This window comes from Teleopsis dalmanni, chromosome 2, assembly GCF_002237135.1.
Source record: "Teleopsis dalmanni isolate 2A chromosome 2, ASM223713v2, whole genome shotgun sequence".
NCBI lineage: Eukaryota > Metazoa > Arthropoda > Insecta > Diptera > Diopsidae > Teleopsis > Teleopsis dalmanni.
In genome coordinates this window covers 3,155,363-3,168,057 of record NC_051847.1, presented here as the reverse complement: position 1 = coordinate 3,168,057, position 12,695 = coordinate 3,155,363, and the positions used below count along the sequence as shown (strand labels likewise).

The window sequence follows — 12,695 nt, the reverse complement described above, 5'->3', positions numbered from 1 at the left end:
AAAAACGTATACAATCAGTTTATAATAAATTTTAAAGATTCACTTTCTAGGGTGAAACAACATGACCCGCAAAATAAACAGCGTCGTTGCTACGTATCCAAAAAGCGAATGGACGATCAGCAACGAAAGTTTTCTGATTCAAATTTAAACTCATAGGCACAATTTTAATATCTGTAAAAATGAAAATATTAAATTATGCTCAAACAATATAGAAAAATCAATGCAATTGTATACTTACATGTAGCTGCTGCAGCTTCTGAACCTGCTTCATTAACATCAATAAATGCTTTATGTTTGACATCTGAAATTTTTTGTGGAACACTCGTAGTAAATATGCCACTAAGGTCAGCATTATCAGAAAATGCAGTTTTAATGCCAAGCTATAATACATAACAGTGAAGAAAAAATATATAATTAATATAATAATTCCATTCTAGACTTATAGAATATTTTAGTTACATTTTGTAATGACTGCTTGAGATCAATGTCAAATTCGATTTTAAATTTGGGTAGAAACAGTTCAACACTCTTTGAAGTCATTTCACTTGTAATTTGATTTAAATCAATAGCGGATACTTTCTTCTCTAGTTCTTGAAGACCATCAACTTTATTTGGCAGTAAAATTAACATTGAGATTTCTGAATTTTTGTATGGTAACTCTATAGCTTTCGCATCTAAATTGGATAGTTCCGCATATTTATAGTTATCATCATTGAACATCATATCAACTTGAACCTTTTGTCTAGAATTTAATGAGAAGTCTGCTTTATGCGTAGACGATTCACTAAATTGTTTGGTCCAATTAGCTTTGAAATATATTGCATTTACCAATATGGAACTTGTTTGTGCATTTACTGCATCCGACGAAAGTAAATTTTGAATTTTATTATTCGTTTGTTGTTCTACCCACGAGTTGATTTGTTTGACTGTCGGTCCAGAATTAGCAAAATTCACTTGTTCCACACCAGATTGGAAATTCTTTGCTGCGATTTCATTAAATTGTGGCTTCACTTCCAATCCTTGTTGAACATATATACGATTCGCCATAGTTAGTTGGGGACCATCAGATGAACTTTTAAAGACGCGTTTTATAAAGTCACCATAGTTTTGTGCAATCGACTGTTTGTCTCCAGCTCCTAAATGTAATGTATCTCTTAATTCTGTTGCAGTTTGACCCTCGGCACCAAAGAATGGTAAGGTCATACATGCTTGTATTGAGGCAGGTGAATAGATTACATTCTTTGCATTGCTATTGACCGCAATTTCTTTAAAAGTGTCCATTGCAAAGGCATTACGAGCAGCGCTCAAGGATGGTGCGGTTGTGCCGGCGGTAGCCATTTGTAGAATTGTTATGGTACAAATTGAAATAACTAAAATGAAAGTTAATTAAATATTTACTTAATTAATATAACAATTTATTTGTAATAACTCATAAGCTATTATATTTTAATATAGTAATAGTTGCTATTATTGTTTATTATATGCAAATATTTATAACCTATTCTTTGGTAAATAATCGTTATCTTAATTTGTTAATATGATTAACTAGTACATATTTGTTTGTTTTTTTTTATTTTGAGATTATATTAAAACAGTGTGAATTCCCAATTCAAAATAGAACTGCGTCAGTAAATTATTAGCCCAAACTAAACATCAGTTCGATAAAATCTATAAATATAAACAAAATAATCGGCAATATATTTGTACAAAGTTCTGGTTTAAAAATACAAACTTTTTTAAAATACATACAGAATACATTTTTAACAATTAAGTTTAAAAACTATTTAAAATTAAAAATGTTTTATTGGAGGTTTTGTCTTTAGAAAATATTCTCTATTTCTCACAATCTCAACAGCACCTTTTTTCCTTATTTTTTCCTTATTTTTTCCTTATTTTTTTCTTTCTATACGGGTACTATTATAATTGAAATTCTTTTGAATTTAAGGAGGCCTTATGCTCTAGTAAGAATTCAGGAAATAAGTATTAGTAGTGTAATTGTTTAATATATTTTAATTTTTTTTTGTTTATTTTCTTAAAAATTTTAATAATAATTTTGTTTTTAAGTTGAGGTACTTGCTCAATAATTAAATAATATACTTTTAAAAAAAGATTTTGCTTTTAAAAAATTTTATTTAAGCCAATATTACGACTATATTCTATAGTCATCTTCAGAATACTAATCATCTTCAGCCCATTTTAAAAACAAAACCAATATTATTGGTTATTTAAACTAATATTTCAATTATATTCTATAGTCATCATTAGGGTACTAATCATCTCTTCAGGCTGTTTTGAAAACAATTTTTATTTTAAAAAGACTTTGGTTAACATATTAAAACAATAAATTGCTAAAACAATAAACTCTTAAAAATGATAAAAAACATTTGTTTTTATATAATGATTTAGTCAATTTATGTAGCTGTAGTATATGCGTTTAGTTTAAAAATAGTACAGCAAGTGCAATTGTTGTTTACACATAAACAAGCAAATATTAATAAAACTATAAATTTAAAAAATACAAAATAAATGTACATCGTGTTTCCGTGTAATAGGTCATTTAATAAAGAAGGGCCTTTTTGAGAGTTCTTCTGCACTATCCTTCTTTACTGTTCTTCTTCACTATTCTTCCTCATTGTCATTATTTACTAATATTCACTATAATATACGAATCTACGATTCGAAATTGACAAGATTCAATTTCTAATATTTAAAGTCTGAAAAATTTATACGGACAATTAAAACAACAGATGATTAAGAAGACCACTGATTATAGATATTTAACAGTATCCACAACTATAATCCCAAGATTTGGCTTGGTTAAAAATTGAAAACTTTCTGTTATAAAAATGTTCTGTTTAACATTGATTTTATTACAAATCACAAAAAAAAAAAATTTAAATATTTATATTATCCCGCTTAACATGTTTTGTGTTATAGATTTGAAGGTTGCTAATAAAAACAAGTTAAAGTCCTTGAATTTTTAGTACAATTGCATGTCAATACTACAGTATTTTAGTTTATTTTCTATATATAAAATTTATTTTCTTAATTTTATGATCAAAAATTAATTATTATATTGTGTTTATCGGCTAGTTGATTTTTTTATTTTCTTTTATTTATTTATTCACAAATTTGAACTCATTTAGAAGATGTAAAACTGAACAGGATAATGATTTACTGACGTATTTATCAATATGTTTATATTATAATTATTTTTTATAAACGCAAGCTTTGATATAATGATATTATTTTTATATATTCTCACTTTATTTATATATGATTTAATATATAGTTTCACATACACGTATACTTAATAAAGTAGTAATTGAGGATTTTAATTATTAATCTTGAACCACGATATTTATAATTGACAGATAACAAATATTAAAGTCATTCAGAAATTTTAAGTTTAATTTAATTTTTATCATTATTTTATCATTTTTGTTTTTAATTAAATTTTTTTTTTGGCGTTCCTACTTTTATGAAGTAATCATTTTTATTTTAAATTTTATTTTAATCATATCAGAAAAATCACTTGAAAATTAAAACACGTACACGTAAGTTCCACCTTGGCAAAAGCAATTAAACAAAAAATATATAAATTGTAGTACAATTAATTAAACTTATCAAATGGAGCACTTTTCTATATATTTTATTAACAATATATTTGTAATTTAGTAAAATTTTATTGATGAAGAAATTTGTTTAAAAATAAAAGTGAACACCTGCAGGCGAATTCTTACATATCGTTTGCCTCATTTTGAGTGGTAATGACTCTTCTGTTGGTTTTAGATACTGAATTTTGTTTTAACACAATTTTAATACTTAATACATGCAATACGAGATTACAACTGCTGAGATTCACCACACAAAGTGATCTTTTATATTCACTGAAAATTGCTTTTTTTGTTTTGGTTTTCACAAATTTGTGTAAACCCGGAGTCATTCGTTAGTAAATATGCAAATCCGTGAATACATCTACTTTTGCTCTGCCATAGACAACAGATAATAAATACAGCAAAAATCAATTACGCCAGAAGCAAACATTATTCTGCATAGATAAGAGTAACATAGACTAAAATTAAGTAGAAAAATAAATTATTTATGAAGAAATTTTGTTCTTAATTGTTTTGGGGGTAGATAATTTCAGAATTTATTGCACGCAAAAATAATTGGAAAAAAACCTACAATTCGAACGGTGTATAATATAAAAACAAATTTATTCCAAACCATAATAATTTTTTATAATTTATTAAAATATATAATTTTTGTTTGCATTTCCTTTAAACTAATTTTTATTTTATTTTAATTTATTTTTTTTTTTTTTGCAATTAAAATCAAAGATTAAGAAAACAATTTAAACGCCTCAACCGAACTTACTTCATAAACTTTTTAAACTAAATTGTTGTAGTTTGCAAATTTTTCCACACTCTTAGGTTAAATGGAATCTATGAAATTTTTATGATTCATAACATATTACTTTGAGATAAGATAAATAAACAAACAATGAACAATTGAGAGTCAAAAATATTTACACAAGCGCTCAATTTCAAAATAAAAATAACTTATCTGTCTGAGTAAAACAATAATCATTGTACGTTTATGTTCATTATTATTACCTCATATATAGACATAAGTATATATGCATGTAAATAAATATCTACTACCATTTGAATGGATGCAATACAGATTTATATAGAGTCATTGTTTTAGGTTTAACTGAATTATAGCAACATTCTTAAGAAATTGAAATGTTGCACCAATGAATGTTTATTTTGAAATGCTTATATGAAATCATTTTAAATAATGTAATCTGTTTTTATTATTATTAAATAAATTATATGAAATATTATTATTATGTTAAGGTTAGTTAAGTCAGTGCACTTGAGCACTTTTACTCTCTATTAACTGCGAGGTTTCTTCATAACCCCTCCCTACGCCTTGACTGTTTTTTGTCAAGGCGTTTGTTTAACACTACATCAGACTAAACAACAATTGACCTCAGATCTGCATACCTCTCCGAGGAGCCTGTAACCATTCTGAGATACGAAAACGCGGTGTTGGTAAGCCTGTCAGTTTTCATAAATAATTTCAAGGCACTATTCTTTATATATTTTTTGATCGGAACAATGTTGAAGTCCCTGTGGATGTTATTCGTCCTAATGTACCATGGTACCTTGAATAGTTTTCTCAGAACCTGGTTTTGTGTGATATTAAGCTGGCGAATGGTAGTGTTTGAAGCCTTGCTAAACGCTACGCATCCATATAGAAATGACGGACGAATTACTTGATTATATAGCTTCATGTTCATGATCTTAGCATTAAGATATTCATTTTTAAATAGCGGTTGGAGGTGTAGAAGAATTTTGGCACTGCAACTAAATCAATTTATATCAATCAATTAATATTTGGACGTTCAACTAGCATAAGTTGGCTTATGTATGTTGAGTTTTTATGTCATAAAGCTCTGTGAAAATTCTAGAAGAGTTTTGTTTGTTTACATTTCCGTTGATATCCAACTGTAATAAATATTTTTTGTTAAATTATATATGATATTGTATAATGATATCAAATATTATGGAAATTCATTCATATATTTTTATATATCAATTATATATTTTATTTATGAAGAGGTTTTCGAAAAGTAGTGAACTATAACCACAAAAATTCTTTTTTTATATTATTTTAATTATTTAAATTTTTTGGCTAACCATACAGCTGTTTCGAGTATTGCCAAATACCCTTCATCAGTGGTCTTGGAAATAATACTTGTATTTAATTATTCGTAAATATTTTTTTTGAGACTGCAAGTATTAGGAATTGAGCTTGTGCTCTGTCAAATTTGAAGCTCAGAGTCAGCGCACCTTAACCAAGTGACACAAAGCCGTATGAGTTTTATGTTCGCACATTTTTTGGGAGTTTTGTTAATTTGCTGTGAAAATTTTATTAACAAATTCACTTGTTGTGTTTATATTAGAACGAAATCAAAAACTAGTTGTAAAATAATTAAATTAATTAATTATATTTTTTATTTATAAACAACAATAAAATATTATTTATTTATAAAAAAAACAAGCATTTTAAAAAATTTTTACCTCTTTGTTTGACTTTTTTTTTGTTCATTTATATTTTATTTCATGAGTCAAATACGTCAAATTTTAGTCATTTCCCTTTAGTCATTTAGTCATTTGGGAAATATATTTTGCATTGTTGCCTTCGACATTTTTGATATAATTTCCCTTAATTTATTCTTAACTAAGTCGGAAAGCACGAAATCTCTTCATACGTTTCAGCGACCTAAATCAATTAAACCGCTTTAACTAAGGAAATGTGAACATACTATTAAAATATCAAACTCTAGTAGTATAGTGCAGTAACAGCTATAGTGAATTGATAAAAGAAAGTGGTATAGAAAGTTTCAATCTATGACCGACATTCTGCATTAATTAAAATCATGTTTTTTTTCTAAAAAATAAATATATGTAATGTTTTTCTTGAAGGTGCAGATTTTTTATTGAATTGTCTTTATTATTGAGCGTTGTTATTTAATTATTTTTATAACTTTCTATTGTAAAAACTGTTCTTCTGAGTTCATGGTATTTGTTTTGACTACTTTGTTATTTATAAGTACAAACTAAATCATAAAAGTAATCTCCCAAAATTTATAAGAGACCCCAAAACTTATTTCGTCACGAACCAACAGAGCACTATTTGTTTTGATTTATTAATAATACAAAATCTCTGTCATTATTTCTTTTATGTTTTTAAAGTAAGATAAATTCTCTTTTAACATCATCACACTAATATAAACAATAATAAAGCTAAGAAGATTGTTTATGTCAGAAGAAAACATTGGGTAGCTCCCTATATTCTTGTTTACAGCGTTTGCGATTTCGCAAATCAACACAATTGTATTTATAAATCTAACAAAACATTTATTTATGAGTCAAGTTCAATACAGAACATTCCTAATTTGCTTACCGAGTGTAAGCCAATTAAATTCTATCTCATATCTATCTCTATATTGCAGTGTGAAGGTGTGTAGTATCTTCTGAATAAACAATAAAAATTACAAAATGAAATGAACATCTTTCACAACGCATACTATTTCGTGATATTTAAAACTATTTAATTTTAAAATATACAAATGTATTAAAAATTTTAAAAGTAACGATTTTCATTTATATGTTCAATTATTTGTTGATTACTTCCTACAGGTATCGTGACTCACAAATTGAGGGTTTTTTTAAATCATTAAATATGCAAAGTATGTACTTTCCAAACTTTATTTGTAATTATATCGTAAAATAGTACATATACGTCAAGTATTATTATTTATTAATAATAAGTTATCTTCAACATTGAATCTATTCTGGTATAATAAGCATATAGTTTAATGAGAATGGATAAAGTAATTTAATAGCACTTTTCCTAAAAAATAGTTACTTTAGTTATTTTATATATAGTACTTCATTTAATATTATAATTACCAGAAATTTATTTTTATAGTACAGTTCTGGAATACTGAAATTCACATCATTTTATTGTTTAATAAAATATAGAGTTTATAAAATCATAAACTTCTGTCAACAATATGTAGAAATTAAGGAGAAATCAAGTATTTATCAATTCTTAATTTCTTTTTGGATTGCTTAAAAAATTGTTGAAATATGAGAACCACTGCGCTTTAAACACCATTTGAGCCCAAAACTACAGTCCATCGAGGCTGCTCCTCATGTATTACATATAGTATATGCTAACAAATATATCTCTCCTTGCAGCAAAAAAGAATATCAATGGAATATTTCAAACCATTTGGAATAAATTTAGTATGGAGTCTACATTTTTTTCTTCTCAATCGGAAAAAATGGAAATTCAAAACAAATTGCATAAAGATATCTAGGAACCTTGATGATGGCGGAGTCAACTCATCAAAGTGATGTACTCTAGATAAAGTAGTCTATGCTAACACGATCGACATTTACACTAAAAAAAATGAATTTTAGCAACTTTTGATCACTGCATGCTAAGAAGGCATTCTATAATGATTTTTGATTTTTGTTTAGATTTATAGAGGAGAAGAAAATTGTGCGTCAGCTCATGTATTTGTGCTCATCTTAGGCCATTACAAGGTTATAAGTCTTAAAGGGCTCTGTTCCTAACGAACTGACAGAGCTGTTATATCTTAAAATGTGAAACATGGCAAAATTTATAGATTTTTCAGGTTGGTTCACTTTTACTTAAAGAGGAGAGTAGTGGTGTTATCTACATTGTCCCTGCACTGACTGCATAGGTCATTTTTACCTTCTCTGGTAAGCATTCTGTTCTATAGTATGAACAATGTTTGTCCGTAGTATTAGTATGGGCCATTATTTGCGCTCAAGCTAAGTTTAGTGAACCACTCTAACATAACCTATTTTATTATAATTATAATAATATTATTAATTATTATAGATTAGATTATTATATTTATTCAAAATATAAAGTTAAGAAATATTTAAAAAGTTTGTTTTCCTTATTTTTAAATTAGCATATGTGAGAAAAATAATATAAAAGTATCTTTAATTATGACCATATTAAATTAACTAAACTAACTTAATTTAACACCCTTTATAAGTTGTATTCTTGTTATTATTTTTATATATAAAATCTTATCAATGAGATTTTTTTGCTGCTTAAATGTATTTCGTATGATGTCTCTCAATAAGTATTTCTCAATATTATGCCAAATTCTCTTATAAAATATTATCAAGATTTTTTTTAACATTCTTATCACTTATCAATGTATTCAAGATCAGTTTCGTTCCAAAATAATTTAAATGAATTTAATAAAAACAGCTTCGGATCTGTTATTTTTTTCTGTTTTATTTTATTTATTTCTAATTAAAAAAACGAACTTATTATATATCATAAATGGATTCTTCTAATATTTTATAATTGCAATGACACAGTTTTCAAAATAACTCTATAGAACATATATATATTATTGCTATCATAAATTTATTTATACAATAAAAACAATTTTTTTTTTATTATGGAATACAATAATAGTTTCCAGGTATATTTTACTATTTTTTTTTAATTTATTTATATGAAATATAGAAACAAAAATCAGCGGAACTTAAAGAAATCAAGAGTATAAAAATCAGATTGGATACTCATATAGAAATGTCAATTCTCATATGGTTAAAAAAACACTGATAACAAATAGAATTTAATAGACACATATTAACAAAAATCATTTCTACAAATTAGTGTTTTTGGGGATTCGTGTCGTTTACATTGCGTTACGGTTGTGCTTTCATCCGGATTTATTGTTATTAAAAGATACTTGTCTATTGATAACGTTCTAAAAAGTCGGTCATTTTAATTCGTTAAACGTAATTTTTAATCGGAAAAAACATCATATAAAATAATATTAACTAATTGTGTTGCAAATTGAAAAGAAAAAATTAAACAAAACAAATATACAAAAACAAATATAAAAAAATAAAAAAAAAAAATATTACGAATTTAAAACTGTGAATCAATAAAGAATAAAAATATTGAAAATGAGTAAGTTTGAATAAAAGAAAATATTAAATAAAACAATTTTAAATAAAAGAAATTTTAAATAAGCACATGTGTACTTATTACACTATTATGTTACATTATTACATGCCACAAAAAACAGATACGCTCCTGACTTTGACAAGAAGTTGTCATATGTCCACATGCTAGCATTTGTCCTTAGCAGTAAATGTTTGATAATAAATTACGGGATCAAATTAGGCACCCCAAGTCGAAACTGACAACTGAGAGTGTCAGGATGAAAACTTGGAAACGATTGAGAAACTGTTATGTTACTGTACGACTTTTTCCAAAAAAGTGTTAATACCGTGAAGATTTCTACTTTAAAGAATTGGCAAACCTGGTTACTTACCTACTTAGTTGGCCATTACAGACGTGAGTTGCCTTTGGTTGCGTCGAACGCCTCCGCCAGCCAGCTAGATTAATGGTTTGCTGTCGCCAGTTGGTAGTACCAAACGACTTCAAATCGTTGGTCAGCTGGTCGTTCCTCGGAAGCTGCGGACGTCCTTTACCGCGTTTTGTAGTTGCGAGTAACAAATCGAACCTGGATACAGTCGACCTAATAAGATTTAAGAAGAACCAACTCTTTTCATGTGAATGATTTCATTTAATAGAAAATAACTTTCACTTACTTATAAACTTAGAACTTTGAGCTATGTGGAACTGACTTGCAATGGAGTTTATATGTGGTAACAATAAGAAATGTACTAGAGGGTGTTGAGAAGACTAACAAATTTCTCTATAATATTAGAACAAGCGTTAAGTTTACATTGGTCCCTTTTTTTAATCCCTTTAGTGGTAGGAGTGCCATTTTAATAATAACAATGTTATTAAACAGGTGTATGTGTCTGATATACCTACCCACTTTTTATTCTAAATTAATAAGTTTAAACTTTATGAAATTATTTTTATATATTTAAATAATAAAGTTTCAAGAAAATTTTAAACGAAGAATTTGATTGCTGCGATAATATTTAATTGTTAAAGGTTCATAAGTTTATAAACAAATGTGCGCATATACCATATGTTGTATATGGTAGTATATAATCCAAAATTTCTTTTTGATATTATAATCGAAATATTACGAAATATTTCATTAAAAATAAAAATTATAAATTTTATTTAATATATAATAAAAATTCTGTTTCTATTCAAATGAAGTAATTTAATATATATTTCGCGCTGTAGAAAATTGGATTTTAATGGTTATACATGTATAACAATAAATATGTATATATCTTAAAATTATATATTTTTGTTATATTACATACCAATTCAAGTTACTCACCCTTAGTGTTCTATAAACATACCTGAAACTATTACTTTTTTAGAGATCTCTTTAGCTGTTCTTTTGTATGAACTAATTGATGTGTAATAAACTCTCTTAAACAAAGCATTACAAATCTATCTTGAAGAAGATTGAAAAATAAAATTGTGAGCAATCAATTTTTCTAGAATTATAAATATTTGCGCATTTTTTTATTTGATAACAAAATTACTCAGCGGATCGTTAAAATTAATATAAACACAATTTTTAAATTTTTTTCATCAGTTTCGTTTCTATTTCTCAACGAAAAGACCGATGAGTTGGTTTAGTGAAATTTTTAAATTTACTTTAATATCAAGAAAGAAAACCAGGCTTAATTTAACTTGAAGTGAAGTAAAATATATAAATAAATAATAAAGGTATATGAGAGAGAGTAAGCAGTGAAATATATTTAAAAAAATTTTTTAAATATTTAAAAATTTTTTAATGTAAAATTTCTATTTTTTATTTCAAATATTTTTAAGAAATAAGTTATTAATAATACTATGTTTATATTATAATACAAACTGTGACAATATATATTATAAAAATTAGATTCACTTCTGCTAAAAATTCGGGATATAAACAAAAATAAATTTTATTACAATGAAAAAATTTCGCGCCATTTCTATACTTGCATTCTTGTATTCAGATTTAATTGTAAATTTCGTAGTATCAATATATATATATAGATAATAAAAAATATTTTCAATGTTGAACAATTATTTGTTAAAAATTTAATTCCTTTATCGTAAAACTATATTGATTTATTATAAATAAATCCCGAAAATGGATTTCGAAACGCAATGATATTGTAGAAACTCCAATGCTAACGAATTAGTCAAACGGAGTATTCACTTTATTCGGAATTCGGAGAGAAGCGAATTCCGCCCGATATAAATAATGAAGAATCAAGTGATTCAAAAAACCAGACTTTTTAAACAAATTTTTAAAAGTCTAGAATAATATCGCCAAACAACAAGATCCGCGATGTAATGTCGTAATCTTCTCGGATAGCCGAATTGCTATCAAATTTCTGTAAATACTACAATCATAACAATTTGAGAATGCCGGGCTTCTTGAACAACCCAGATAGGTGTGTCAGTATACAACTCACATTGGAACCTCGTCACAATGTCATCTAGAGCTTTGCTGATGAGGAGCAAACTGTACTCCACCTCAACTGTCAATGTCTATCATAAATTGATAACTTGGCGAAGTTTATAAATTTATCAGGTCAATTGGGAGAATGAATGAATGGAAGAGTCATGCCTTTCAGCGTTGAACAACGCTTATCTGTAGCATTATAATGAAAATATTTCTACTGTGTTATTACAGATCTAAACATTATATCTGATATTATCAGCGCGTGATTACTTTTCGTTGGCTAACAATAAATGCATAATTCAGTTAGCCAAGTGATTTTATATTAGAATTTATTTATATGATATTTATGATATATGATATTTATATTAGAATATATAGAGATATTCTTTATAATATCAGCTGCATAACAAAACTTGAAGTTATTCCATTTTGTAAGTCATAGTGATGTTTTCTAGAGTACAGAGACTCAGACTACAAGGGCGATTGACATCTTTGATGATCACTATAAGATATGAGTAGATCTCTAAAGTGCTATATATTAGTACTTTTTTCTAATAATAGACGGAAGTAAAACTATAAAATCAAAATTTTAGAGATGTACGAATTGTAAATGAGTTTATAATATCCCAAAATACATTTTGATCTTCACATACAATTTTATTTATGTTACTTAATAATAATAATATTTGAAATTTGTTACTAAATACTTTCG

At 26.4% G+C, this 12,695-nt stretch overlaps 1 protein-coding gene across 3 annotated transcripts; it reads right to left on the bottom strand.

Moving 5' to 3' along the window:
- Positions 1–8: 8 nt before the first annotated feature.
- LOC119682601 (serine protease inhibitor 42Dd-like) lies at positions 9–10,450 on the bottom strand. 3 transcript variants are annotated; one of them, XM_038096084.1, is made up of 5 exons: positions 10,203–10,450; positions 9,923–10,129; positions 460–1,370; positions 239–380; positions 9–171 (listed from the first exon to the last, which is right to left on the bottom strand). In XM_038096084.1, exons 3-5 carry the CDS (start codon positions 1,336–1,338, stop codon positions 47–49), a joined length of 1,146 nt encoding a protein of 381 aa, XP_037952012.1. In that variant the 5' UTR covers positions 1,339–1,370; positions 9,923–10,129; positions 10,203–10,450; the 3' UTR covers positions 9–46. The 3 variants fall into 3 exon arrangements, with proteins under 3 accessions (XP_037952012.1, XP_037952013.1, XP_037952011.1); XM_038096085.1 differs by lacking the exons at positions 9,923–10,129; positions 10,203–10,450 and adding an exon at positions 4,381–4,401; XM_038096083.1 differs by lacking the exons at positions 9,923–10,129; positions 10,203–10,450 and adding an exon at positions 3,744–3,891.
- Positions 10,451–12,695: the final 2,245 nt, after the last annotated feature.